The sequence below is a fragment of the Anomaloglossus baeobatrachus genome, chromosome 10, assembly GCF_048569485.1.
Source record: "Anomaloglossus baeobatrachus isolate aAnoBae1 chromosome 10, aAnoBae1.hap1, whole genome shotgun sequence".
Classification (NCBI taxonomy): Eukaryota; Metazoa; Chordata; class Amphibia; order Anura; family Aromobatidae; genus Anomaloglossus; species Anomaloglossus baeobatrachus.
This window is the reverse complement of record NC_134362.1, coordinates 8358760-8383846: the sequence shown is the minus strand read 5'-3', so window position 1 is coordinate 8383846 and position 25087 is coordinate 8358760. Positions and strand designations below refer to the sequence as shown.

The window sequence follows — 25087 nt, the reverse complement described above, 5'->3', positions numbered from 1 at the left end:
TCTCTGGTGATAGGTGGTGTTCTCAGTGATATCACCGCTGATCTCTGGTGATGGATAGGAGGTGTTCTCAGTGATGTCACTGCTGATCTCTGGTGATGGATAGGAGGTGTTCTCAGTGATGTCTCCGCTGATCTCTGGTGATGGATAGGAGGTGTTCTCAGTGATGTCTCCGCTGATCTCTGTTGATGGATAGGAGGTGTTCTCAGTGATGTTACCCCTGATCTCTGGTGATGGATAGGCGGTGTTCTCAGTGATGTCACTGCTGATCTCTGGTGATGGATAGGAGGTGTTCTCAGTGATGTCTCCGCTGATCTCTGGTGATGGGTAGGAGGTGTTCTCAGTGATGTCACTGCTGATCTCTGGTGATGGATAGGTGGTGTTCTCATTGATGTCTCCGCTGATCTCTGGTGATGGATAGCAGGTGTTCTTAGTGATGTCACCGCTGATCTCTGGTGATTGATAGGAGGTGTTCTCAGTGATGTCACTGCTGATCTCTGGTGATGGATAGGAGGTGTTCTCAGTGATGTCACTGCTGATCTCTGGTGATGGATAGGAGGTGTTCTCAGTGATGTCACTGCTGATCTCTGGTGATGGATAGGCGGTGTTCTCAGTGATGTCACCACTGATCTCTGGTGATGGATAGGCGGTGTTCTCAGTGATATCACCGCTGATCTCTGGTGATGGATAGGAGATGTTCTCAGTGATGTCACCGCTGATCTCTGGTGATGGATAGGCGGTGTTCTCAGTGATGTCACTGCTGATCTCTGGTGATGGATAGGAGGTGTTCTCAGTGATGTCTCCGCTGATCTCTGGTGATGGGTAGGAGGTGTTCTCAGTGATGTCTCCGCTGATCTCTGGTGATGGATAGGAGGTGTTCTCAGTGATGTCACCGCTGATCTCTGGTGATGGGTAGGAGGTGTTCTCAGTGATGTCACTGCTGATCTCTGGTGATGGATAGGAGGTGTTCTCAGTGATGTCTCCGCTGATCTCTGGTGATGGATAGCAGGTGTTCTCAGTGATGTCTCCGCTGATCTCTGGTGATGGATAGGTGTTCTCAGTGATTTCACTGCTGATCTCTGGTGATGGATAGGCAGTGTTCTCAGTGATGTCACTGCTGATCTCTATTGATGGATAGGAGGTGTTCTCAGTGATGTCTCCGCTGATCTCTGGTGATGGATAGGAGGTGTTCTCAGTGATGTCACTGCTGATCTCTGGTCATGAATAGGAGGTGTTCTCAGTGATGTCACTGCTGATCTCTGGTGATGGATAGGAGGTGTTCTCAGTGATGTCACTGCTGATCTCTGGTGATGGATAGGTGGTGTTCTCAGTGATATCACCGCTGATCTCTGGTGATGGATAGGAGGTGTTCTCAGTGATTTCACTGCTGATCTCTGGTGATGGATAGGCAGTGTTCTCAGTGATGTCACTGCTGATTTCTATTGATGGATAGGAGGTGTTCTCAGTGATGTCACTGCTGATCTCTGGTGATGGATAGGCAGTGTTCTCAGTGATGTCTCCGCTGATCTCTGGTGATGGATAGGAGGTGTTCTCAGTGATGTCACTGCTGATCTCTGGTGATGGATAGGAGGTGTTCTCAGTGATGTCACTGCTGATCTCTGGTGATGGATAGGAGGTGTTCTCAGTGATGTCACCGCTGATCTCTGGTGATGGATAGGAGGTGTTCTCAGTGATGTCACCGCTGATCTCTGGTGATGGATAGGAGGTGTTCTCAGTGATGTCACTGCTGATCTCTGGTGATGGATAGGAGGTGTTCTCAGTGATGTCACCGCTGATCTCTGGTCATGAATAGGAGGTGTTCTCAGTGATGTCACTGCTGATCTCTGGTGATGGATAGGAGGTGTTCTCAGTGATGTCACTGCTGATCTCTGGTGATGGATAGGAGGTGTTCTCATTGATGTCACTGCTGATCTCTGGTGATGGATAGGAGGTGTTCTCAGTGATGTCACTGCTGATCTCTGGTGATGGATAGGAGGTGTTCTCAGTGATGTCACCGCTGATCTCTGGTGATGGATAGGAGGTGTTCTCAGTGATGTCACTGCTGATCTCTGGTGATGGATAGGAGGTGTTCTCAGTGATGTCACTGCTGATCTCTGGTCATGAATAGGAGGTGTTCTCAGTGATGTCACTGCTGATCTCTGGTGATGGATAGGAGGTGTTCTCAGTGATGTCACTGCTGATCTCTGGTGATGGATAGGAGGTGTTCTCAGTGATTTCACTGCTGATCTCTGGTGATGGATAGGAGGTGTTCTCAGTGATTTCACTGCTGATCTCTGGTGATGGATAGGAGGTGTTCTCAGTGATGTCACTGCTGATCTCTGGTGATGGATAGGCGGTGTTCTCAGTGATGTCACCGCTGATCTCTGGTGATGGATAGGAGATGTTCTCAGTGATGTCACCGCTGATCTCTGGTGATGGATAGGCGGTGTTCTCAGTGATGTCACCGCTGATCTCTGGTGATGGATAGGAGGTGTTCTCAGTGATGTCACTGCTGATCTCTGGTGATGGATAGGCGGTGTTCTCAGTGATGTCACTGCTGATCTCTGGTGATGGATAGGAGGTGTTCTCAGTGATGTCACCGCTGATCTCTGGTGATGGATAGGAGGTGTTCTCAGTGATGTCACCGCTGATCTCTGGTGATGGATAGGAGGTGTTCTCAGTGATGTCACCGCTGATCTCTGGTTATGGATAGGAGGTGTTCTCAGTGATGTCACCGCTGATCTCTGGTGATGGATAGGAGGTGTTCTCAGTGATGTCACCGCTGATCTCTGGTGATGGATAGGAGGTGTTCTCAGTGATGTCACTGCTGATCTCTGGTGATGGATAGGAGGTGTTCTCAGTGATGTCACTGCTGATCTCTGGTGATGGATAGGAGGTGTTCTCAGTGATGTCACCGCTGATCTCTGGTGATGAATAGGCGGTGTTCTCAGTGATGTCACTGCTGATCTCTGGTGATGGATAGGCGGTGTTCTCAGTGATGTCACTGCTGATCTCTGGTGATGGATAGGAGGTGTTCTCAGTGATGTCTCCGCTGATCTCTGGTTATGGATAGGAGGTGTTCTCAGTGATGTCACCGCTGATCTCTGGTGATGGATAGGAGGTGTTCTCAGTGATGTCACCGCTGATCTCTGGTGATGGATAGGAGGTGTTCTCAGTGATGTCACTGCTGATCTCTGGTGATGGATAGGAGGTGTTCTCAGTGATGTCACTGCTGATCTCTGGTGATGGATAGGAGGTGTTCTCAGTGATGTCACTGCTGATCTCTGGTGATGGATAGGAGGTGTTCTCAGTGATGTCACCGCTGATCTCTGGTGATGAATAGGCGGTGTTCTCAGTGATGTCACTGCTGATCTCTGGTGATGGATAGGCGGTGTTCTCAGTGATGTCACCTCTGATCTCTGGTGATGGATAGGCGGTGTTCTCAGTGATGTTACCCCTGATCTCTGGTGATGGATAGGAGGTGTTCTCAGTGATGTCACCGCTGATTTCTGGTGATGGATAGGAGGTGTTCTCTGTGATGTCACCGCTGATCTCTGGTGATGGGTAGGAGGTGTTCTCAGTGATGTCACTGCTGATCTCTGGTGATGGATAGGAGGTGTTCTCAGTGATGTCACCGCTGATCTCTGGTGATGGATAGGAGGCGTTCTCAGTGATGTCACTGCTGATCTCTGGTGATGGATAGGAGGTGTTCTCAGTGATGTCACTGCTGATCTCTGGTGATGGATAGGCGGTGTTCTCAGTGATGTCACCTCTGATCTCTGGTGATGGATAGGCGGTGTTCTCAGTGATGTCACCGCTGATTTCTGGTGATGGATAGGCGGTGTTCTCAGTGATGTCACTGCTGATCTCTGGTGATGGATAGGAGGTGTTCTCAGTGATGTTACCCCTGATCTCTGGGGATGGATAGGAGGTGTTCTCAGTGATGTCACTGCTGATCTCTGGTGATGGATAGGAGGTGTTCTCAGTGATGTCACCGCTGATCTCTGGTGATGGATAGGAGGTGTTCTCAGTGATGTCACCGCTGATCTCTGGTGATGGATAGGAGGTGTTCTCAGTGATGTCACCGCTGATCTCTGGTGATGAATAGGAGGTGTTCTCAGTGATGTCACTGCTGATCTCTGGTGATGGATAGGAGACGTTCTCAGTGATGTCACCGCTGACCTCTGGTGATGGATAGGAGGTGTTCTCAGTCATGTCACTGCTGATCTCTGGTGATGGATAGGCGGTGTTCTCAGTGATGTCACCGCTGATCTCTGGTGATGGATAGGAGGTGTTTTCAGTGATGTCACTGCTGATCTCTGGTGATGGATAGGCGGTGTTCTCAGTGATGTCACTGCTGATCTCTGGTGATGGATAGGAGGTGTTCTCAGTGATGTCACTGCTGATCTCTGGTGATGGATAGGAGGTGTTCTCAGTGATGTCACCGCTGATCTCTGGTGATAGGTGGTGTTCTCAGTGATGTCACTGCTGATCTCTGGTGATAGGTGGTGTTCTCAGTGATATCACCGCTGATCTCTGGTGATGGATAGGAGGTGTTCTCAGTGATGTCATTGCTGATCTCTGGTGATGAATAGGAGGTGTTCTCGGTGATGTCACCTCTGATCTCTGGTGATGGATAGGCGGTGTTCTCAGTGATGTCACCGCTGATTTCTGGTGATGGATAGGCGGTGTTCTCAGTGATGTCACTGCTGATCTCTGGTGATGGATAGGAGGTGTTCTCAGTGATGTTACCCCTGATCTCTGGGGATGGATAGGAGGTGTTCTCAGTGATGTCACTGCTGATCTCTGGTGATGGATAGGAGGTGTTCTCAGTGATGTCACTGCTTATCTCTGGTGATAGGTGGTGTTCTCAGTGATATCACCGCTGATCTCTGGTGATGGATAGGAGGTGTTCTCAGTGATGTCACCGCTGATTTCTGGTGATGGATAGGAGGTGTTCTCAGTGATGTCACCGCTGATCTCTGGTGATGGATAGGTGGTGTTCTCAGTGATGTTACTGCTGATCTCTGGTGATGGATAGGAGGTGTTCTCAGTGATGTCTCCGCTGATCTCTGGTGATGGATAGGAGGTGTTCTCAGTGATGTCTCCGCTGATCTCTGGTGATGGATAGGAGGTGTTCTCTGTGATGTCACCGCTGATCTCTGGTGATGGGTAGGAGGTGTTCTCAGTGATGTCACTGCTGATCTCTGGTGATGGATAGGAGGTGTTCTCAGTGATGTCACTGCTGATCTCTGGTGATGGATAGGAGGTGTTCTCAGTGATGTCACTGCTGATCTCTGGTGATGGATAGGCGGTGTTCTCAGTGATGTCACCGCTGATCTCTGGTGATGGATAGGCGGTGTTCTCAGTGATATCACCGCTGATCTCTTTTGATGGATAGGAGATGTTCTCAGTGATGTCACCGCTGATCTCTGGTGATGGATAGGAGGTGTTCTCAGTGATGTCACCGCTGATCTCTGGTGATGGATAGGAGGTGTTCTCAGTGATGTCACTGCTGATCTCTGGTGATGGATAGGAGGTGTTCTCAGTGATGTCACTGCTGATCTCTGGTGATGGATAGGAGGTGTTCTCAGTGATGTCACTGCTGATCTCTGGTGATCGATAGGAGGTGTTCTCTGTGATGTCACTGCTTATCTCTGGTGATAGGTGGTGTTCTCAGTGATATCACCGCTGATCTCTGGTGATGGATAGGAGGTGTTCTCAGTGATGTCACCGCTGATTTCTGGTGATGGATAGGAGGTGTTCTCAGTGATGTCACTGCTGATCTCTGGTGATTGATAGGAGGCGTTCTCAGTGATGTCACTGCTGATCTCTGGTGATGGATAGGAGGTGTTCTCAGTGATGTCACTGCTGATCTCTGGTGATAGGTGGTGTTCTCAGTGATATCACCGCTGATCTCTGGTGATGGATAGGAGGTGTTCTCAGTGATGTCACTGCTGATCTCTGGTGATGGATAGGAGGCGTTCTCAGTGATGTCACTGCTGATCTCTGGTGATGGATAGGAGGCGTTCTCAGTGATGTCACTGCTGATCTCTGGTGATGGATAGGAGGCGTTCTCAGTGATGTCACTGCTGATCTCTGGTGATGGATAGGCGGTGTTCTCTGTGATGTCACTGCTGATCTCTGGTGATAGGTGGTGTTCTCAGTGATATCACCGCTGATCTCTGGTGATGGATAGGAGGTGTTCTCAGTGATGTCACTGCTGATCTCTGGTGATGAATAGGAGGTGTTCTCGGTGATGTCACTGCTGATCTCTGGTGATGGATAGGCGGTGTTCTCAGTGATGTCACCGCTGATCTCTGGTGATGAATAGGAGGTGTTCTCAGTGATGTCACTGCTGATCTCTGGTGATGGATAGGAGGTGTTCTCAGTGATGTCACTGCTGATCTCTGGTGATGGATAGGAGGTGTTCTCAGTGATGTCACCGCTGATCTCTGGTGATGGATAGGAGGTGTTCTCAGTGATGTCACTGCTGATCTCTGGTGATGGATAGGAGGTGTTCTCAGTGATGTCACCGCTGATCTCTGGTGATGGATAGGAGGTGTTCTCAGTGATGTCACTGCTGATCTCTGGTGATGGATAGGAGGTGTTCTCAGTGATGTCACTGCTGATCTCTGGTGATGGATAGGAGGTGTTCTCAGTGATGTCACTGCTGATCTCTGGTGATCGATAGGAGGTGTTCTCTGTGATGTCACTGCTTATCTCTGGTGATAGGTGGTGTTCTCAGTGATATCACCGCTGATCTCTGGTGATGGATAGGAGGTGTTCTCAGTGATGTCACCGCTGATTTCTGGTGATGGATAGGAGGTGTTCTCAGTGATGTCACTGCTGATCTCTGGTGATTGATAGGAGGCGTTCTCAGTGATGTCACTGCTGATCTCTGGTGATGGATAGGAGGTGTTCTCAGTGATGTCACTGCTGATCTCTGGTGATAGGTGGTGTTCTCAGTGATATCACCGCTGATCTCTGGTGATGGATAGGAGGTGTTCTCAGTGATGTCACTGCTGATCTCTGGTGATGGATAGGAGGCGTTCTCAGTGATGTCACTGCTGATCTCTGGTGATGGATAGGAGGCGTTCTCAGTGATGTCACTGCTGATCTCTGGTGATGGATAGGAGGCGTTCTCAGTGATGTCACTGCTGATCTCTGGTGATGGATAGGCGGTGTTCTCTGTGATGTCACTGCTGATCTCTGGTGATAGGTGGTGTTCTCAGTGATATCACCGCTGATCTCTGGTGATGGATAGGAGGTGTTCTCAGTGATGTCACTGCTGATCTCTGGTGATGAATAGGAGGTGTTCTCGGTGATGTCACTGCTGATCTCTGGTGATGGATAGGCGGTGTTCTCAGTGATGTCACCGCTGATCTCTGGTGATGAATAGGAGGTGTTCTCAGTGATGTCACTGCTGATCTCTGGTGATGGATAGGAGGTGTTCTCAGTGATGTCACTGCTGATCTCTGGTGATGGATAGGAGGTGTTCTCAGTGATGTCACCGCTGATCTCTGGTGATGGATAGGAGGTGTTCTCAGTGATGTCACTGCTGATCTCTGGTGATGGATAGGAGGTGTTCTCAGTGATGTCACCGCTGATCTCTGGTGATGGATAGGAGGTGTTCTCAGTGATGTCACTGCTGATCTCTGGTGATGGATAGGAGGTGTTCTCAGTGATGTCACCGCTGATCTCTGGTGATGGATAGGAGGCCTTCTCAGTGATGTCACTGCTGATCTCTGGTGATGGATAGGAGGTGTTCTCAGTGATGTCACTGCTGATCTCTGGTGATGGATAGGAGGTGTTCTTAGTGATGTCACCGCTGATCTCTGGTGATGGATAGGAGGTGTTCTCAGTGATGTCACTGCTGATCTCTGGTGATGGATAGGAGGTGTTCTCAGTGATGTCACTGCTGATCTCTGGTGATGGATAGGAGGTGTTCTCAGTGATGTCACCGCTGATTTCTGGTGATGGATAGGAGGCCTTCTCAGTGATGTCACTGCTGATCTCTGGTGATGGATAGGAGGTGTTCTCAGTGATGTCACCGCTGATCTCTGGTGATGGATAGGAGGTGTTCTCAGTGATGTCACTGCTGATCTCTGGTGATGGATAGGAGGCGTTCTCAGTGATGTCACTGCTGATCTCTGGTGATGGATAGGAGGCGTTCTCAGTGATGTCACTGCTGATCTCTGGTGATGGATAGGAGGTGTTCTCAGTGATGTCACTGCTTATCTCTGGTGATAGGTGGTGTTCTCAGTGATATCACCGCTGATCTCTGGTGATGGATAGGAGGTGTTCTCAGTGATGTCACCGCTGATTTCTGGTGATGGATAGGAGGTGTTCTCAGTGATGTCACCGCTGATTTCTGGTGATGGATAGGAGGTGTTCTCAGTGATGTCACTGCTGATCTCTGGTGATGGATAGGAGGCGTTCTCAGTGATGTCACTGCTGATCTCTGGTGATGGATAGGAGGTGTTCTCAGTGATGTCACTGCTGATCTCTGGTGATAGGTGGTGTTCTCAGTGATATCACCGCTGATCTCTGGTGATGGATAGGAGGTGTTCTCAGTGATGTCACTGCTGATCTCTGGTGATGGATAGGAGGCGTTCTCAGTGATGTCACTGCTGATCTCTGGTGATGGATAGGAGGCGTTCTCAGTGATGTCACTGCTGATCTCTGGTGATGGATAGGCGGTGTTCTCTGTGATGTCACTGCTGATCTCTGGTGATAGGTGGTGTTCTCAGTGATATCACCGCTGATCTCTGGTGATGGATAGGAGGTGTTCTCAGTGATGTCACTGCTGATCTCTGGTGATGAATAGGAGGTGTTCTCGGTGATGTCACTGCTGATCTCTGGTGATGGATAGGCGGTGTTCTCAGTGATGTCACCGCTGATCTCTGGTGATGAATAGGAGGTGTTCTCAGTGATGTCACTGCTGATCTCTGGTGATGGATAGGAGGTGTTCTCAGTGATGTCACTGCTGATCTCTGGTGATGGATAGGCGGTGTTCTCAGTGATGTCTCCGCTGATCTCTGGTGATGGATAGGAGGTGTTCTCAGTGATGTCACCGCTGATCTCTGGTTATGGATAGGCGGTGTTCTCAGTGATGTCTCCGCTGATCTCTGTTGATGGATAGGAGGTGTTCTCAGTGATGTTACCCCTGATCTCTGGTGATGGATAGGCGGTGTTCTCAGTGATGTCTCCGCTGATCTCTGGTGATGGATAGGAGGTGTTCTCAGTGATGTCACCGCTGATCTCTGGTGATCGGTAGGAGGTGTTCTCAGTGATGTCACTGCTGATCTCTGGTGATGGATAGGCGGTGGATAGGCGGTGTTCTGAGTACTGTCACTGCTGATCTCTGGTGATGGATAGGAGGTGTTCTCAGTGATGTCTCCGCTGATCTCTGGTGATCGGTAGGAGGTGTTCTCAGTGATGTCACTGCTGATCTCTGGTGATGGATAGGAGGTGTTCTCAGTGATGTCTCCGCTGATCTCTGGTGATCGGTAGGAGGTGTTCTCAGTGATGTCACTGCTGATCTCTGGTGATGGATAGGAGGTGTTCTCAGTGATGTCACCGCTGATCTCTGGTGATGGATAGGAGGTGTTCTCAGTGATGTCTCCGCTGATCTCTGGTGATGGATAGGAGGTGTTCTCTGTGATGTCACCGCTGATCTCTGGTGATGGGTAGGAGGTGTTCTCAGTGATGTCACTGCTGATCTCTGGTGATGGATAGGAGGTGTTCTCAGTGATGTCACTGCTGATCTCTGGTGATGGATAGGAGGTGTTCTCAGTGATGTCACCGCTGATCTCTGGTGATGGATAGGCGGTGTTCTCAGTGATGTCACCGCTGATCTCTGGTGATGGATAGGAGGTGTTCTCAGTGATGTCACTGCTGATCTCTGGTGATGGATAGGCGGTGTTCTCAGTGATGTCACCGCTGATCTCTGGTGATGGATAGGCGGTGTTCTCAGTGATATCACCGCTGATCTCTTTTGATGGATAGGAGATGTTCTCAGTGATGTCACCGCTGATCTCTGGTGATGGATAGGAGGTGTTCTCAGTGATGTCACCGCTGATCTCTGGTGATGGATAGGAGGTGTTCTCAGTGATGTCACTGCTGATCTCTGGTGATGGATAGGAGGTGTTCTCAGTGATGTCACTGCTGATCTCTGGTGATGGATAGGAGGTGTTCTCAGTGATGTCACTGCTGATCTCTGGTGATGGATAGGAGGTGTTGTCAGTGATGTCACCGCTGATCTCTGGTGATGGATAGGAGGTGTTCTCAACCGCTGATCTCTGGTGATGGATAGGAGGTGTTCTCAGTGATGTCACTGCTGATCTCTGGTGATGGATAGGAGGTGTTCTCAGTGATGTCACTGCTGATCTCTGGTGATCGATAGGCGGTGTTCTCAGTGATGTCACTGCTGATCTCTGGTGATAGGTGGTGTTCTCAGTGATATCACCGCTGATCTCTGGTGATGGATAGGAGGTGTTCTCAGTGATGTCACTGCTGATCTCTGGTGATGGATAGGAGGCGTTCTCAGTGATGTCACTGCTGATCTCTGGTGATGGATAGGAGGTGTTCTCAGTGATGTCACCGCTGATCTCTGGTGATGGATAGGAGGTGTTCTCAGTGATATCACCGCTGATCTCTGGTGATGGATAGGAGATGTTCTCAGTGATGTCACCGCTGATCTATGGTGATGGATAGGAGGTGTTCTCAGTGATGTCACCGCTGATCTCTGGTGATGGATAGGAGGTGTTCTCAGTGATGTCACCGCTGATCTCTGGTGATGGATAGGAGATGTTCTCAGTGATGTCACCGCTGATCTCTGGTGATGGATAGGAGGTGTTCTCAGTGATGTCACCGCTGATCTCTGGTGATGGATAGGAGGTGTTCTCAGTGATGTCACTGCTGATCTCTGGTGATGGATAGGAGGTGTTCTCAGTGATGTCACTGCTGATCTCTGGTGATGGATAGGAGGTGTTCTCAGTGATGTCACTGCTGATCTCTGGTGATGGATAGGAGGTGTTGTCAGTGATGTCACCGCTGATCTCTGGTGATGGATAGGAGGTGTTCTCAGTGATGTCACTGCTGATCTCTGGTGATGGATAGGAGGTGTTCTCAGTGATGTCACTGCTGATCTCTGGTGATCGATAGGCGGTGTTCTCAGTGATGTCACTGCTGATCTCTGGTGATAGGTGGTGTTCTCAGTGATATCACCGCTGATCTCTGGTGATGGATAGGAGGTGTTCTCAGTGATGTCACTGCTGATCTCTGGTGATGGATAGGAGGCGTTCTCAGTGATGTCACTGCTGATCTCTGGTGATGGATAGGAGGTGTTCTCAGTGATGTCACCGCTGATCTCTGGTGATGGATAGGAGGTGTTCTCAGTGATATCACCGCTGATCTCTGGTGATGGATAGGAGATGTTCTCAGTGATGTCACCGCTGATCTCTGGTGATGGATAGGAGGTGTTCTCAGTGATGTCACCGCTGATCTCTGGTGATGGATAGGAGGTGTTCTCAGTGATGTCACCGCTGATCTCTGGTGATGGATAGGAGGTGTTCTCAGTGATGTCACCGCTGATCTCTGGTGATGGATAGGAGGCGTTCTCAGTGATGTCACCGCTGATCTCTGGTGATGGATAGGCGGTGTTCTCAGTGATGTCACCGCTGATCTCTGGTGATGGATAGGAGGTGTTCTCAGTGATGTCACCGCTGATCTCTGGTAATGGATAGGAGGTGTTCTCAGTGATGTCACTGCTGATCTCTGGTGATGGATAGGCGGTGTTCTCAGTGATGTCACTGCTGATCTCTGGTGATGGATAGGAGGTGTTCTCAGTGATGTCACCGCTGATCTCTGGTGATGGATAGGAGGTGTTCTCAGTGATGTCACCGCTGATCTCTGGTGATGGATAGGAGGTGTTCTCAGTGATGTCACCGCTGATCTCTGGTGATGGATAGGAGGTGTTCTCAGTGATGTCACTGCTGATCTCTGGTGATGGATAGGCGGTGTTCTCAGTGATGTCACCCCTGATCTCTGGTGATGGATAGCAGGCGGTGTTCTCAGTGATGTCACTGCTGATCTCTGGTGATGGATAGCAGGCGGTGTTCTCAGTGATGTCACTGCTGATCTCTGGTGATGGATAGGCGGTGTTCTCAGTGATGTCACCGCTGATCTCTGGTGATGGATAGGAGGCGGTGTTCTCAGTGATGTCACTGCTGATCTCTGGTGATGGATAGGCGGTGTTCTCAGTGATGTCACTGCTGATTTCTGGTGATGGATAGGCGGTGTTCTCAGTGATGTCACCGCTGATGTCTGGTGATGGATAGGAGGTGTTCTCAGTGATGTCACCGCTGATCTCTGGTGATGGATAGGAGGTGTTCTCAGTGATGTCACCGCTGATCTCTGGTGATGGATAGGCGGTGTTCTCAGTGATGTCACCGCTGATCTCTGGTGATGGATAGGAGGTGTTCTCAGTGATGTCACTGCTGATCTCTGGTGATGGATAGGTGTTCTCAGTGATGTCACTGCTGATCTCTGGTGATGGATAGGCGGTGTTCTCAGTGATGTCACCCCTGATCTCTGGTGATGGATAGCAGGCGGTGTTCTCAGTGATGTCACTGCTGATCTCTGGTGATGGATAGGCGGTGTTCTCAGTGATCTCACTGCTGAGTTCTGGTGATGGATAGGAGGGTGTTCTCAGTGATGTCACCGCTGATCTCTGGTGATGGATAGGAGGCGGTGTTCTCAGTGATGTCACTGCTGATCTCTGGTGATGGATAGGAGGCGGTGTTCTCAGTGATGTCACCGCTGATCTCTGGTGATGGATAGGAGGCGCAATTCTCAGTGATGTCACCGCTGATCTCTGGTGATGGATAGGCGGTGTTCTCAGTGATGCCACCGCTGATCTTTGTTGTGAATCCTATGTTTTAGTGACTTTACGCTCTGTTCCCGGTCGTCCTCTGGTGCCGCTGACCTGTCATGTCCTCCTTTTATTTCAGGCCAATCTCTGCTTCGTGGACATTGATAACCATTTCATCGAGCTGCCAGAAGATCTTCCCCAGTTCCCCAACAAGCTGGAGTTCATCCAGGAGGTGTCCGAGGTCCTCTTGTCCTTCGGTATCCCTCCCGAGGGGAATCTGCACTGCAGCGAGAGCGTCTCCAAACTGAAGAACATGAAGACGGTCGACCTGGTTTCTGACAAGAAGAACGGGAACCTGGAGGGGTCACCTTTGCGCTCCCTCGACCTCCTGAAAGAGAATGAGACCCTGGCCCGGATACAGGCGCTGGTGAAGAGGACGGGCGTGAGCCTGGAGAAGGTGAGGCGGCTATCGCCTGCTCTATATGATGTAGCGCTTGTGTAAATATCTCTGCTTGCTGTCAGTACAATCCTCTAGTCTTAGCCTTACTACTGCAGCATTTCTGCTGACTTTTCGCCTTTCGTTCCCTGCAGGTAGAAGTTAAAGAAGAGACTACCAGTAAGAAAGACACCAAGTTCCAGTGCGATGAGGGGGAGCTCCGCGTCCACCAGCTGAACATCCACATCCGGGAAGTGTTCGCCAACCGATTCACCCAGATGTTTGCCGACTACGAGGTCTTTGTCATCCAGCCGAGCCAAGACAAGGAGTCCTGGTTCACGAACCGCGAGCAGATGCAGAACTACGACAAGGTGAGCGACCGGTGTCACGAGTGTCAGGATCTGGGCTCGTGTCCGATTTATTGTCCTCCAGAGCTGTAATCAGACTGAATACAACTGTAACAAATGCTCCGCTGTGTATCCGCTCTCGGTCAGGGTGGGATTTCATCCCCCGCCTCTAAATAATATGGTCGCCATTCACTGGGGTGTAATTGCTCAACATCTTCAATATCTTCTCCTCCGATCAAAGTTTATTTAAAGTTGTAAAACGTCTTTGTACTCGGTGATTACACTTTTTTTTCCATCTATTGTTACCCCGGTCGTCGCTGACCATGTGACCCTCTGCCCGCACAGGCGTCCTTCCTCTCGGACCAGCCCGAGCCGTACCTGCCGTTCCTCTCGCGCTTCTTGGAAACACAGATGTTTGCCTCCTTCATTGACAATAAGATCATGTGCCACGATGACGACGACAAAGACCCGGTTTTACGCGTTTTCGATGCCCGAGTGGATAAGATCCGACTGTTAAATGTGCGGACACCGACCCTGCGCACATCCATGTATCAGAAGTGCACGGCGTTCGAGGAAGCAGGTCAGGGAGTTACTTATGGGAGCATCGGGAATATCTGAAAGTGTGGTGTGCGGCTGGATGTGGATAGATAGTGAACATGGGGGGATGGCGAGAGCGGGCGGCGAGAGAGCGGGCGGCGAGAGAGCGGGCGGCGAGAGAGCGGGCGGCGAGAGAGCGGGCGTGAGAGAGCAGGGAGAGAGGGCGAGAGAGCGGGCGTGAGAGAGCAGGGAGAGAGGGCGAGAGAGGGCGGGCAGAGAGGGCGAGAAGAGAGCGGTGCAGAGAGGGCGGGGAGAGAGGGCGAGAGAGGGTGGAGAGGGCGGGGAGAGGGTGGAGTGGGTGGGGAGAGAGGGCGAGGAAGCATGGCGGGGCGAGGCAGCGTGGTGGGGAGAGGGCGAGGGAGCGTGGCGGGCAAAGGGCGAGAGCGGGCAAGGGCTTGAGAGGGCAGGACGAGGGACAGGAAGAGGGCGAGGGTGCTCTGGAGGATGAGAGGGGGTGATGGAACAGTTGACAGAGAGCATGGTGGATCCTGGACAGATCTGACTTCTTTCTCATCGCTCTGTAGTGAAGGCCATTGAGCTGCGACTCTCTAAGATCGATCACACCGCCATCCACCCACATCTGCTGGATATGAAGATCGGCCAGGGGAAGTACGAGCCGGGGTTCTTCCCTAAGCTGCAGGCCGATGTGTTGTCTTCAGGACCAGCAACAAACAAGTGAGGAAAACCCTGATGAGGGTGATTTGTCCTGCCGGCCCGGGTTGTCCTGCCGGCCCGGGTTGTCCTGCCGGCCCGGGTTGTCCTGCCGGCCCGGGTTGTCCTGCCGGCCCGGGTTGTCCTGCCGGCCCGGGTTGTCCTGCCGGCCCGGGTTGTCCTGCCGGCCCGGGTTGCCCTGCCGGCCCGGGTTGCCCTGCCGGCCCGGGTTGCCCTGCCGGCCCGGGTTGCCCTGCCGGTTGCATTGTGTTCGGGGGGATTGTGGCCCCTATATCGTCGTCCTCCTGTGATCTCGGGGTTGGGTCAGCGGACATCATAAACCCTCGCCTCCTTCCAGGGTGTAGAAGCCCCTGTGTAGCTTGTAGTGGGTGGGCACCTTGTATCACACACGGACGTCCTCCTTCACATCGGCTCCTGCGCTTCTTGAAGATAATTTGTTGTCATCTTCTGTTATAGATGGACAAAAAGGAACGCGCCGGCACAATGGAGACGGAAAGACCGACAGAAGCAGCACACCGAGCATCTCCGGCTGGATAATGACCAGAGGGAGGTGAGAGGCTCCACAGCAAGCAACGCTCCACCGCTACATGCATTCTATTCCTCTCTGTTATCAGCCATTTCAGACTAGAGCGAGGCTGACTGTAGTCGTATCTGAGTGACGTCTGAGTACAATCTACTCCAACCGCCATTATAACTACCAAATATCTCATATCTCCATGGCTGAGACTCTTCTATATGTTTGATATCAGCCCCTCTTATAACGCTCCAGTGCTGATATAACCTCCAGACATTACATATGTGACTGATATCAGCCCCTCTATAACACTCCAGAGCTGATATAACCCCAGACATTACATATGTGACTGATATCAGCCCCTCTTATAATGCTCCAGTGCTGATATCACCTCCAGACATTACATATGTGACTGATATCAGCCCCTCTTATAACGCTCCAGTGCTGATATAACCTCCAGACATTACATATGTGACTGATATCAGCCCCTCTTATAACGCTCCAGTGCTGATATAACCTCCAGACATTACATATGTGACTGATATCAGCCCCTCTTATAACGCTCCAGTTCTGATATAACCCCAGACATTACATATGTGACTGATATCAGCCCCTCTTATAATGCTCCAGTGCTGATATCACCTCCAGACATTACACATGTGACTGATATCAGCCCCTCTTATAACGCTCCAGTGCTGATATAACCCCAGACATTACACATGTGACTGATATCAGCCCCTCTTATAACGCTCCAGTGCTGATATAACCTCCAGACATTACATATGTGACTGATATCAGCCCCTCTTATAACGCTCCAGTGCTGATATAACCTCCAGACATTACACATGTGACTGATATCAGCCCCTCTTATAACGCTCCAGTGCTGATATAACCCCAGACATTACATATGTGACTGATATCAGCCCCTCTTATAACGCTCCAGTGCTGATATAACCCCAGACATTACATATGTGACTGATATCAGCCCCTCTTATAACGCTCCAGTGCTGATATAACCTGCAGATATTACATATGTGAGTGATTTGCAATTGTTTCTTATTTGCAGAAATACATCCAGGAGGCGCGGAATATGGGCAGCAGCATCCGACAGCCCAAACTCTCCAACCTTTCTCCGTCGGTCATTGCTCAGACTAATTGGAAATTTGTAGAAGGTTTGCTGAAGGAGTGCCGTAATAAGGTGCGCTGCCGTTATACTCATTATACACCCCATATCCGCAGCATTGCGCTGTTCTGGACTGTTGGTCCTGTTCGGGCATGCGGCTCCACCGGTTGAGCAGGAGTTGGACCTTGTTGTCTTCTCTTCTAGACTAAGAGGATGCTGGTGGAGAAGATGGGCCGGGAGGCGGTGGAGCTGGGCCACGGGGAGGTCAGTATAACGGGCGTGGAGGAGAACACGCTGATCGCCAGCCTCTGCGATCTTCTGGAGCGGATCTGGAGCCACGGCCTCCTTGTGAAGCAGGTAGCGTCCCGCGGGGGGTGGTGGATGTGACTCCGGCTGGCGGAGGCTTCACCCTGTCCTGTGTTTGTGCCGCAGGGGAAGTCGGCCTTGTGGTCCCATCTACTACATTACCAGGACAATAGGAGAAGACTGAACGCCGGTAGCCTCGGCCACACAGGTTCGTATATCCTCCACCCAATGCCGGTCCTCACGGTCGCCCTCTGTCTACCACCGTCGTGTACGAGAGGCGCATCCGGGAGCAGCTTCAACCATGATGTGTGTGGAGACACGGGGGTCAGTGCGTGCTCTCCTGTGGAGACACGGGGCTCTGTGGGTGCTCTCGTCCACTAAAACCCGCCGCCTTTAGAAAGACAGCGTGGCTCAGGGCTCATCCCAACTGAACGCCGGCCTCCTTAACCGTGGGCGTAACACTACTCAGACAACACAGGGTGAGGGAACCACAATAATTAGACTTTATTGGATCCCCAAAATATTAACGGCACATAACACATAACCAGCAAAACACACAAATGTAACAGGCAACAGAGTCTCCCCCTTCCGCTGCTCACCAGGGATTAGAATGTCCATGCCTCAGATGTTCCAGGGCTATTTACTCCAATCCAGCAGCACCCCGCTTTCGGCGGGCACCCACCGAGAAAGGAATAGTGCCAGATTTAGGAAGCTGTCTGAGGTCTGCAAAGTCTGTACCAGGTGACTGAACTGTCCCAACATGGGTTTCCTCTTTAAGTAGTCTCTTGGTTTGAAGTCATGTAGCCAAGTGATCCTCTAGTCGGAGCCAAAGTCCCTAGACTGAGTCCACAAGGTATCCTGGTTCTGATCTTCTAGTCAGCTCCTAAGAGCTTAGACTGGATCATGCAAAATCCATCAACAACTGGTGACTTAAAGAAGTCCTTTTTTATAGCCATAACCTTCCCTTCGGAGATACTGTGCCCTTAAGGTACCGTCACACTAAGCGACGCTCCAGCGATCTTACCAGCAACCTGACCTGGCAGGGATCGCTGGAGCATCGCTACACGGGTTGCTGGTGAGCTGTCACACAGGCAGATCTCACCAGCAACCAGTGACCAGCCCCCAGCCAGCAGCGACTCGTGGAAGATGCTGCGCTTGGTAACTAAGGTAAATATCAAGTAACCAACCCGATATTTACCTTGGTTACCAGCGCACACCGCTTAGCGCTGGCTCCCTGCACTCCTAGCCAGAGTACACATGGGGTTAATTACCCGATGTGTACTGTGGCTATGTGTGCAGGGAGACGGCACTGACAACGTGAGAGCGGTGGACGCTGGTAACGAAGGTAAATATCGGGTAACCAAGGAAAGGGCTTCTTGGTTACCCGATGTTTACCGTGGTTACCAGCGTCCGCAGAAGCCGGCTCCTGCTGCCTGCACATTCAGTTGTTGCTCTGTCGCTGTCACACACAGCGACCTGTGCTTCACAGCGGGAGAGCAACAACTAAAAAATGGTCCAGGACATTCAGCAACAACCGGCGACCTCCCAGCAGGCGCCAGGTTGTTGCTGGATGTCACACACCGCAACATCGCTAGCAACATCGCTGCTATGTCACAAAAGTCGTGCCTCAGCAGCGATGTTGCTAGTGATGTTGCTTAGTGAGACGTGGCCTTTATCGGATTGGTTGTACAAGGTTGCTTCTCTTAAGGTCCAGTCACACTAAGCAACTTACCAGCGATCCCAACAACGATAGGGATCGCTGGTAAGTTGCTAGGAGGTTGCTGGTGAGCTGTCACACTGCGACGCTCCAGCGATCCCACCAGCAACCTGACCTGGCAGGGATCGCTGGAGCGTGGCTACACGAGTTGCTGGTGAGCTCACCAGCAACCAGTGACCAGCCCCCAGTCTCCTAGTTACAGCACACATCAGGTTAATTAACCCGATGTGTGCTGCAGCTAAATGTGCACAGAGCAGGGAGCAGCGCACACTGAGCGCTGGCTCCTTGCTCTCCTAGTTACAGCACACATCGGGTTAATTGCCTGATGTGTGCTGCAGCTATCTGTGCACAGAGCAGGAGCCGGCAGCACAGGCAGTGAGAGCGGAGGAGGCTGGTATCAAAGGTAAATATCGGGTAACCAAGGACAGGGCTTCTTGGTTACCCGATCTTTACATTAGTTACCAGCCTCAGCAGAAGCTGGCTCCCTGCTCACTGCACATTAGTTGTTGCTGTCTCGCTGTCACACACAGCGATCTGTGCTTCACAGCAGGACAGCAACAACTAAAAAATGGCCCAGGACATTCAGCAACAACCAACGACCTCACAGCAGGGGCCAGGTTGTTGCTGGATGTCACACACAGCAACATCGCTAGCAACGTCACAAAAGTTGTTCGTTACCAGCGATGTTGCTAGCGATGTTGCTTAGTGTGACGGGGCCTTTATTGGATGAATTTCAAGCTGCATGGATAATGTTCATTTAAATGGTGTGGATAGAAAGACTGGAGGATATCTACATGTAGTCTGGAATGCACAGACTAGACAATGGCTATCAAGGTAATTTACATTGGATTAGCAATACACAACTACATTACAATGAATGCTCAGAGGGGCCTGGCAGACACAATGGTTTAGCAAACATGAGTTAACACACAGAAGAACAATACGTCTGGCTGATGTAAGATATTTTAACCCACGACACACATTGAAAAAGTCTGTGTCGTCACAAGGTGATGATAGCGTTAAGGTGGCTTTACACACTGCAACATCTCAAACGACATCGCTGTAACGTCACCGGTTTTGTCACGTAATAGCGACCTCCCCAGCGACATTGCAGTGTGTGAAACACATCAGCGACCTGGCCCCTGCTGTGAAGTTGTGATCGCTACAAATCGTTCAGGACCATTCTTTGGTCCTTTGTTTCCCGCTGTGCAGCAAAGTCTCAGTGTGTAAAGGGGACTTAAAACACTGGAAACGAGTGATGTGTCACAATATCTGTCAATCACTATTCTCTGTCAGTCGGTCTCTCCCTCTCGGTCTCTATTCTCTCTCTGTCGGTCCGTCACTATCTCTGTCCCTCTCTCACAGTCTGTCGGTCATTTTCCCCTCCTCTCTCATACTCACCGTTCCCCCGATCTCCGGCGCGGCGCTGCACGGCATTCACACTGCTGCGGCGGCTTTTACTATTTTGAAAAAGCCGGCCGCTCATTAAACAATGTCGTATTCCCTACTTTCCCCGCCCACAGGCGCCTATGATTGGTTGCAGTGAGATACGCCCCCACGCTGAGTGACAGGTGTCTCACTGCAACCAATCACAGCAGCCGGTGGGCGGGTCTATACTGTGCAGTGAAATAAATAATTAAAAAAACGGCGTGCGGTCCCCCCAATTTTAATACCAGCCAGATAAAGCCATACGGCTGAAGGCTGGTATTCTCAGGATGGGGAGCTCCACGTTATGGGGAGCCCCCCAGCCTAACAATATCAGTTAGCAGCCACCCAGAATGGCCGCATCCATTAGATGCGGCTGTTCTGGGACAGTACCCGGCTCTTCCCGATTTGCCCTGGTGCGTTGGCAAATCGGGGTAATAAGGAGTTATTGGCAGCCCATAGCTGCCAATAAATCCTAGATTAATCATGTCAGGCGTCTCCCGGAGAAACCTTCCATGATTAATCTGTAAATTACAGTAAATAAACACACACACAACTGAAAAAATCATTTATTAGAAATAAAAAACACAAACACATTCCCTCATCACCAATTTAATCAGCCCCAAAAAGCCCTCCTTGTCCGGAGTAATCCACGGACCTCCAGCGTCGCTTCCAGCTGTGCTGCATGCAGGTGACAGGAGCAGGAGAATACACCACCGCTCCGGTCACCTCCACGCAGCTAATGAAGACAGCCGCGCGATCAGCTGAGCTGTCCCTGAGGTTACCCGCTGTCACTGGATCCAACGGTGTATGCAGCGGTGGCCGCGGGTAACCTCAGTGACAGCTCAGCTGATCGCGCTACTCACTGCCGCTCCGGTCAGCTCCAGGCAGCAACTGAGGTGAGTAGCGCAATCAGCTGAGCTGTCACTGAGGTTACCCGCGGCCACCGCTGCATCCACCGCTGGATCCAGTGACAGCGGGTAACCTCAGGGACAGCTCAGCTGATCACACGGCTCTCTTCATTAGCTGCGTGGAGGTGACAGGAGCGGCGGTGTATTCTCCTGCTCCTGTCACCTGCATGCAGCACAGCTGGAAGCGACGCTGGAGGTCCGTGGATTACGCCGGACAAGGAGGGCTTTTTGGGGCTGATTAAATTGGTGATGAGGGAATGTGTTTGTGTTTTTTATTTCTAATAAATGATTTTTTCAGTTGTGTGTGTGTTTATTTACTGTAATTTACAGATTAATCATGGAAGGTTTCTCGGGGAGACGCCTGACATGATTAATCTAGGACTTATTGGCAAATATGGGCTGCCAATAACTCCTTATTACCCCGATTTGCCAACGCACCAGGGCAAATTGGGAAGAGCCGGGTACAGTCCCAGAACTGTCGCATCTAATGGATGCGGCCATTCTGGGCGGCTGCTGACTGATATTGTTAGGCTGGGGGGCTCCCCATAACGTGGAGCTCCCCATCCTGAGAATACCAGCCTTCAGCCGTATGGCTTTATCTGGCTGGTATTAAAATAGGGGGGGACCGCACGCCAGATTTTTTAATTATTTATTTATTTACACGGCACACAGAGCCGCGCGGCATTAAATGAAGTCGGGTGAAGTTCACCTGCTTTTTTGACACGTCCCCAACGACCAGCTAGTCGCTCTGCAGGTCCGGATGGCTGTTAGGTCGTTGGCCAGGTCTGCCTGTTTGACAGCTCACCAGAGACTTTGTAGCGATCCCGGCCAGGTTGAGATCGCAGGTTGGATCGCTAGAAAGTCTCAGTGTGTAAACCCAGCTTTAGGAAGTGATGGATGCCCATTATCCCCCCATCATGTGTGGCATGTGTGCGAATGTGCTATATCCAGGCCTCCACCAGGGGGCGCAGCACTCAATCATTCATTCCCTGAGAACCAGTGATAGTGGGATGCATGGATCCTGTAGTGATAGCGGGGTGCATGGATCCTGTAGTGATAGCGGGGTGCACAGATCCTGTAGTGATAGCGGGGTGCACAGATCCTGTAGTGATAGTAGGTGTGGGGGTCCTCTCTCTATTATATGGCCTGTAGTGATAATGGGGTGCGGGGGCCCTATAGTGGGGTGCGGGGGTCTCTTCTCTATTATATGGCCTGTAGTGATAATGGGGTGCAGGGGTCTCTTCTCTATTATATGGCCTGTAGTGATAATGGGGTGCGGGGGTCTCTTCTCTATTATATGGCCCGTAGTGATAATGGGGTGCGGGGGTCCTATAGTGGGGTGCGGGGGTCTCTTCTCTATTATATGGCCTGTAGTGATAATGGGGTGCGGGGGTCTCTTCTCTATTATATGGCCTGTAGTGATAATGGGGTGCGGGGGTCTCTTCTCTATTATATGGCCTGTAGTGATAAAGGGGTGCGGGGGTCCTATAGTGGGGTGCGGGGGTCTCTTCTCTATTATATGGCCTATAGTGATAATGGGGTGCGGGGGTCCTATAGTGGGGTGCGGGGGTCTCTTCTCTATTATATGGCCTGTAGTGATAATGGGGTGCGGGGGGTCCTATAGTGGGGTGCGGGGGTCTCTTCTCTATTATATGGCCTGTAGTGATAATGGGGTGCGGGGGTCCTATAGTGGGGTGCGGGGGTCTCTTCTCTATTATATGGCCTGTAGTGATAATGGGGTGCGGGGGTCCTATAGTGGGGTGCGGGGGGTCTCTTCTCTATTATATGGCCTGTAGTGATAATGGGGTGCGGGGGTCCTATAGTGGGGTGCGGGGGTCTCTTCTCTATTATATGGCCTGTAGTGATAATGGGGTGCGGGGGTCCTATAGTGGGGTGCGGGGGTCTCTTCTCTATTATATGGCCTGTAGTGATAATGGGGTGCGGGGGTCCTATAGTGGGGTGCGGGGGTCTCTTCTCTATTATATGGCCTGTAGTGATAATGGGGTGCGGGGGGTCCTATAGTGGGGTGCGGGGGTCTCTTCTCTATTATATGGCCTGTAGTGATAATGGGGTGCGGGGGGTCCTATAGTGGGGTGCGGGGGTCTCTTCTCTATTATATGGCCTGTAGTGATAATGGGGTGCGGGGGTCCTATAGTGGGGTGCGGGGGTCTCTTCTCTATTATATGGCCTATAGTGATAATGGGGTGCGGGGGTCCTATAGTGGGGTGCGGGGGTTTCCTCTCTATTATGTGACCTTTGTTCTTCTCTTCTAGAATTGTTTCTAGATCCTGAGAGGCGGCGGTCGGATCCTAATCCAGTGATGGCTCCAATGAAGATCTCTCTGGTGCAGGACATGTTGTGAGTTGTTGATGAGATTTCAGGTGCTTTCCTGTCAGTGACGCTGGTGAATCTGAGGGTGATGGGGGGTGACGGTGGGGAGTCTGGGGGGGAAGACGGTGGGGAGTCTGGGGGGGAAGACGGTGGGGAGTCTGGGGGGGAAGACGGTGGGGAGTCTGGGGGGGAAGACGGTGGGGAGTCTGGGGGGGGGTGTGACGGTGGGGAGTCTGGGGGGGGGGGGTGTGACGGTGGGGAGTCTGGGGGGGGGGGGTGTGACGGTGGGGAGTCTGGGGGGGGGGGTGTGACGGTGGGGAGTCTGGGGGGGGGGTGTGACGGTGGGGAGTCTGGGGGGGGGTGTGACGGTGGGGAGTCTGGGGGGGGGTGTGACGGTGGGGAGTCTGGGGGGGAAGACGGTGGGGAGTCTGGGGGGGAAGACGGTGGGGAGTCTGGGGGGGGTGTGTGATGGTGGGGAGTGTGTGTGTGGGGGGGTGACGGTGGGGAGTCTGGGGGGGTGTGAGGGTGGGGAGTCTGGGGGGGAAGACTGTGGGGAGTCTGGGGGGGAAGACTGTGGGGAGTCTGGGGGGGAAGACTGTGGGGAGTCTGGGGGGGAAGACTGTGGGGAGTCTGGGGGGGAAGACTGTGGGGAGTCTGGGGGGGAAGACTGTGGGGAGTCTGGGGGGGAAGACTGTGGGGAGTCTGGGGGGGGAAGACTGTGGGGAGTCTGGGGGGGAAGACTGTGGGGAGTCTGGGGGGGAAGACGGTGGGGAGTCTGGGGGGGAAGACGGTGGGGAGTCTGGGGGGGAAGACGGTGGGGAGTCTGGGGGGGAAGACGGTGGGGAGTCTGGGGGGGGAAGACGGTGGGGAGTCTGGGGGGGAAGACGGTGGGGAGTCTGGGGGGGAAGACGGTGGGGAGTCTGGGGGGGAAGACGGTGGGGAGTCTGGGGGGGGAGACGGTGGGGAGTCTGGGGGGGGGAGACGGTGGGGAGTCTGGGGGGGGAGACGGTGGGGAGTCTGGGGGGGGAGACGGTGGGGAGTCTGGGGGGGAAGACGGTGGGGAGTCTGGGGGGGATGACGGTGGGGAGTCTGGGGGGGATGACGGTGGGGAGTCTGGGGGGGGTGACGGTGGGGAGTCTGGGGGGGGTGATGGTGGGGAGTCTGAGGGGGGGTGTGACGGTGGAGAGTCTGGGGGGGTGGCGCTGGGAAGTCTGGGGGGGTGGTGACGGTGGGGAGTCTGGGGGGGGTGACGGTGGGGAGTCGGGGGGATGACGGTCGGGAGTTTGGTGGGCGACGGTGTTGGTCATGAGAGTAGCATACCTGGAACCTGTTATGGATTGTAAATATTGAATGTTGAAGAAACCTGGAGAGGGATCTTTAGGGGGTTAATAGTTTTGGGGGATGCAGGGAGGTGTAGTTGAAGGGCTCAGTGATTTGGGGGATGCTAGGAGGTGTAGTTGGGGGGTCAGTGATTTGGGGGGTGCTGGGAGGTGTAGTTGGGGGGTCAGTGATTTGGGGGGTGCTGGGAGGTGTAGTTGGAGAGCTCAGTGATTTGGGGGATGCTGGGAGGTGTAGTTGGAGAGCTCAGTGATTTGGGGGATGCTGGGAGGTGTAGTTGGAGGGCTCAGTGATGTGGAGGATGCTGGGAGGTGTAGTTGGAGGGCTCAGTGATTTGGGGGGTGTGGAGACACGGGGCTCAGTGGGTGCTCTCGTCCACTAAAACCCGCCGCCTTTAGAAAGACAGCGTGGCTCAGGGCTCATTCCAACTGAACGCCGGCCTCCCTAACCGTGGGCGTAACACTACTCAGACAACACAGGGTGAGGGAACCACAAT

At 52.2% G+C, this 25087-nt stretch overlaps 1 protein-coding gene across 1 annotated transcript in view; it reads left to right on the top strand.

Moving 5' to 3' along the window:
- DENND5A (DENN domain containing 5A) overlaps positions 1–25087 on the top strand; it is a 68951-nt gene that overhangs the window by 19600 nt on the left and 24264 nt on the right. Inside the window, exons 4-12 of the mRNA XM_075326445.1 lie at positions 13014–13331; positions 13466–13681; positions 14003–14237; positions 14779–14929; positions 15383–15476; positions 16507–16638; positions 16768–16920; positions 16996–17077; positions 23196–23280. Of these exons, the coding sequence (XP_075182560.1) occupies positions 13014–13331; positions 13466–13681; positions 14003–14237; positions 14779–14929; positions 15383–15476; positions 16507–16638; positions 16768–16920; positions 16996–17077; positions 23196–23280 (1466 nt within the window). The remainder of the gene's footprint in view (positions 1–13013; positions 13332–13465; positions 13682–14002; positions 14238–14778; positions 14930–15382; positions 15477–16506; positions 16639–16767; positions 16921–16995; positions 17078–23195; positions 23281–25087) is intronic.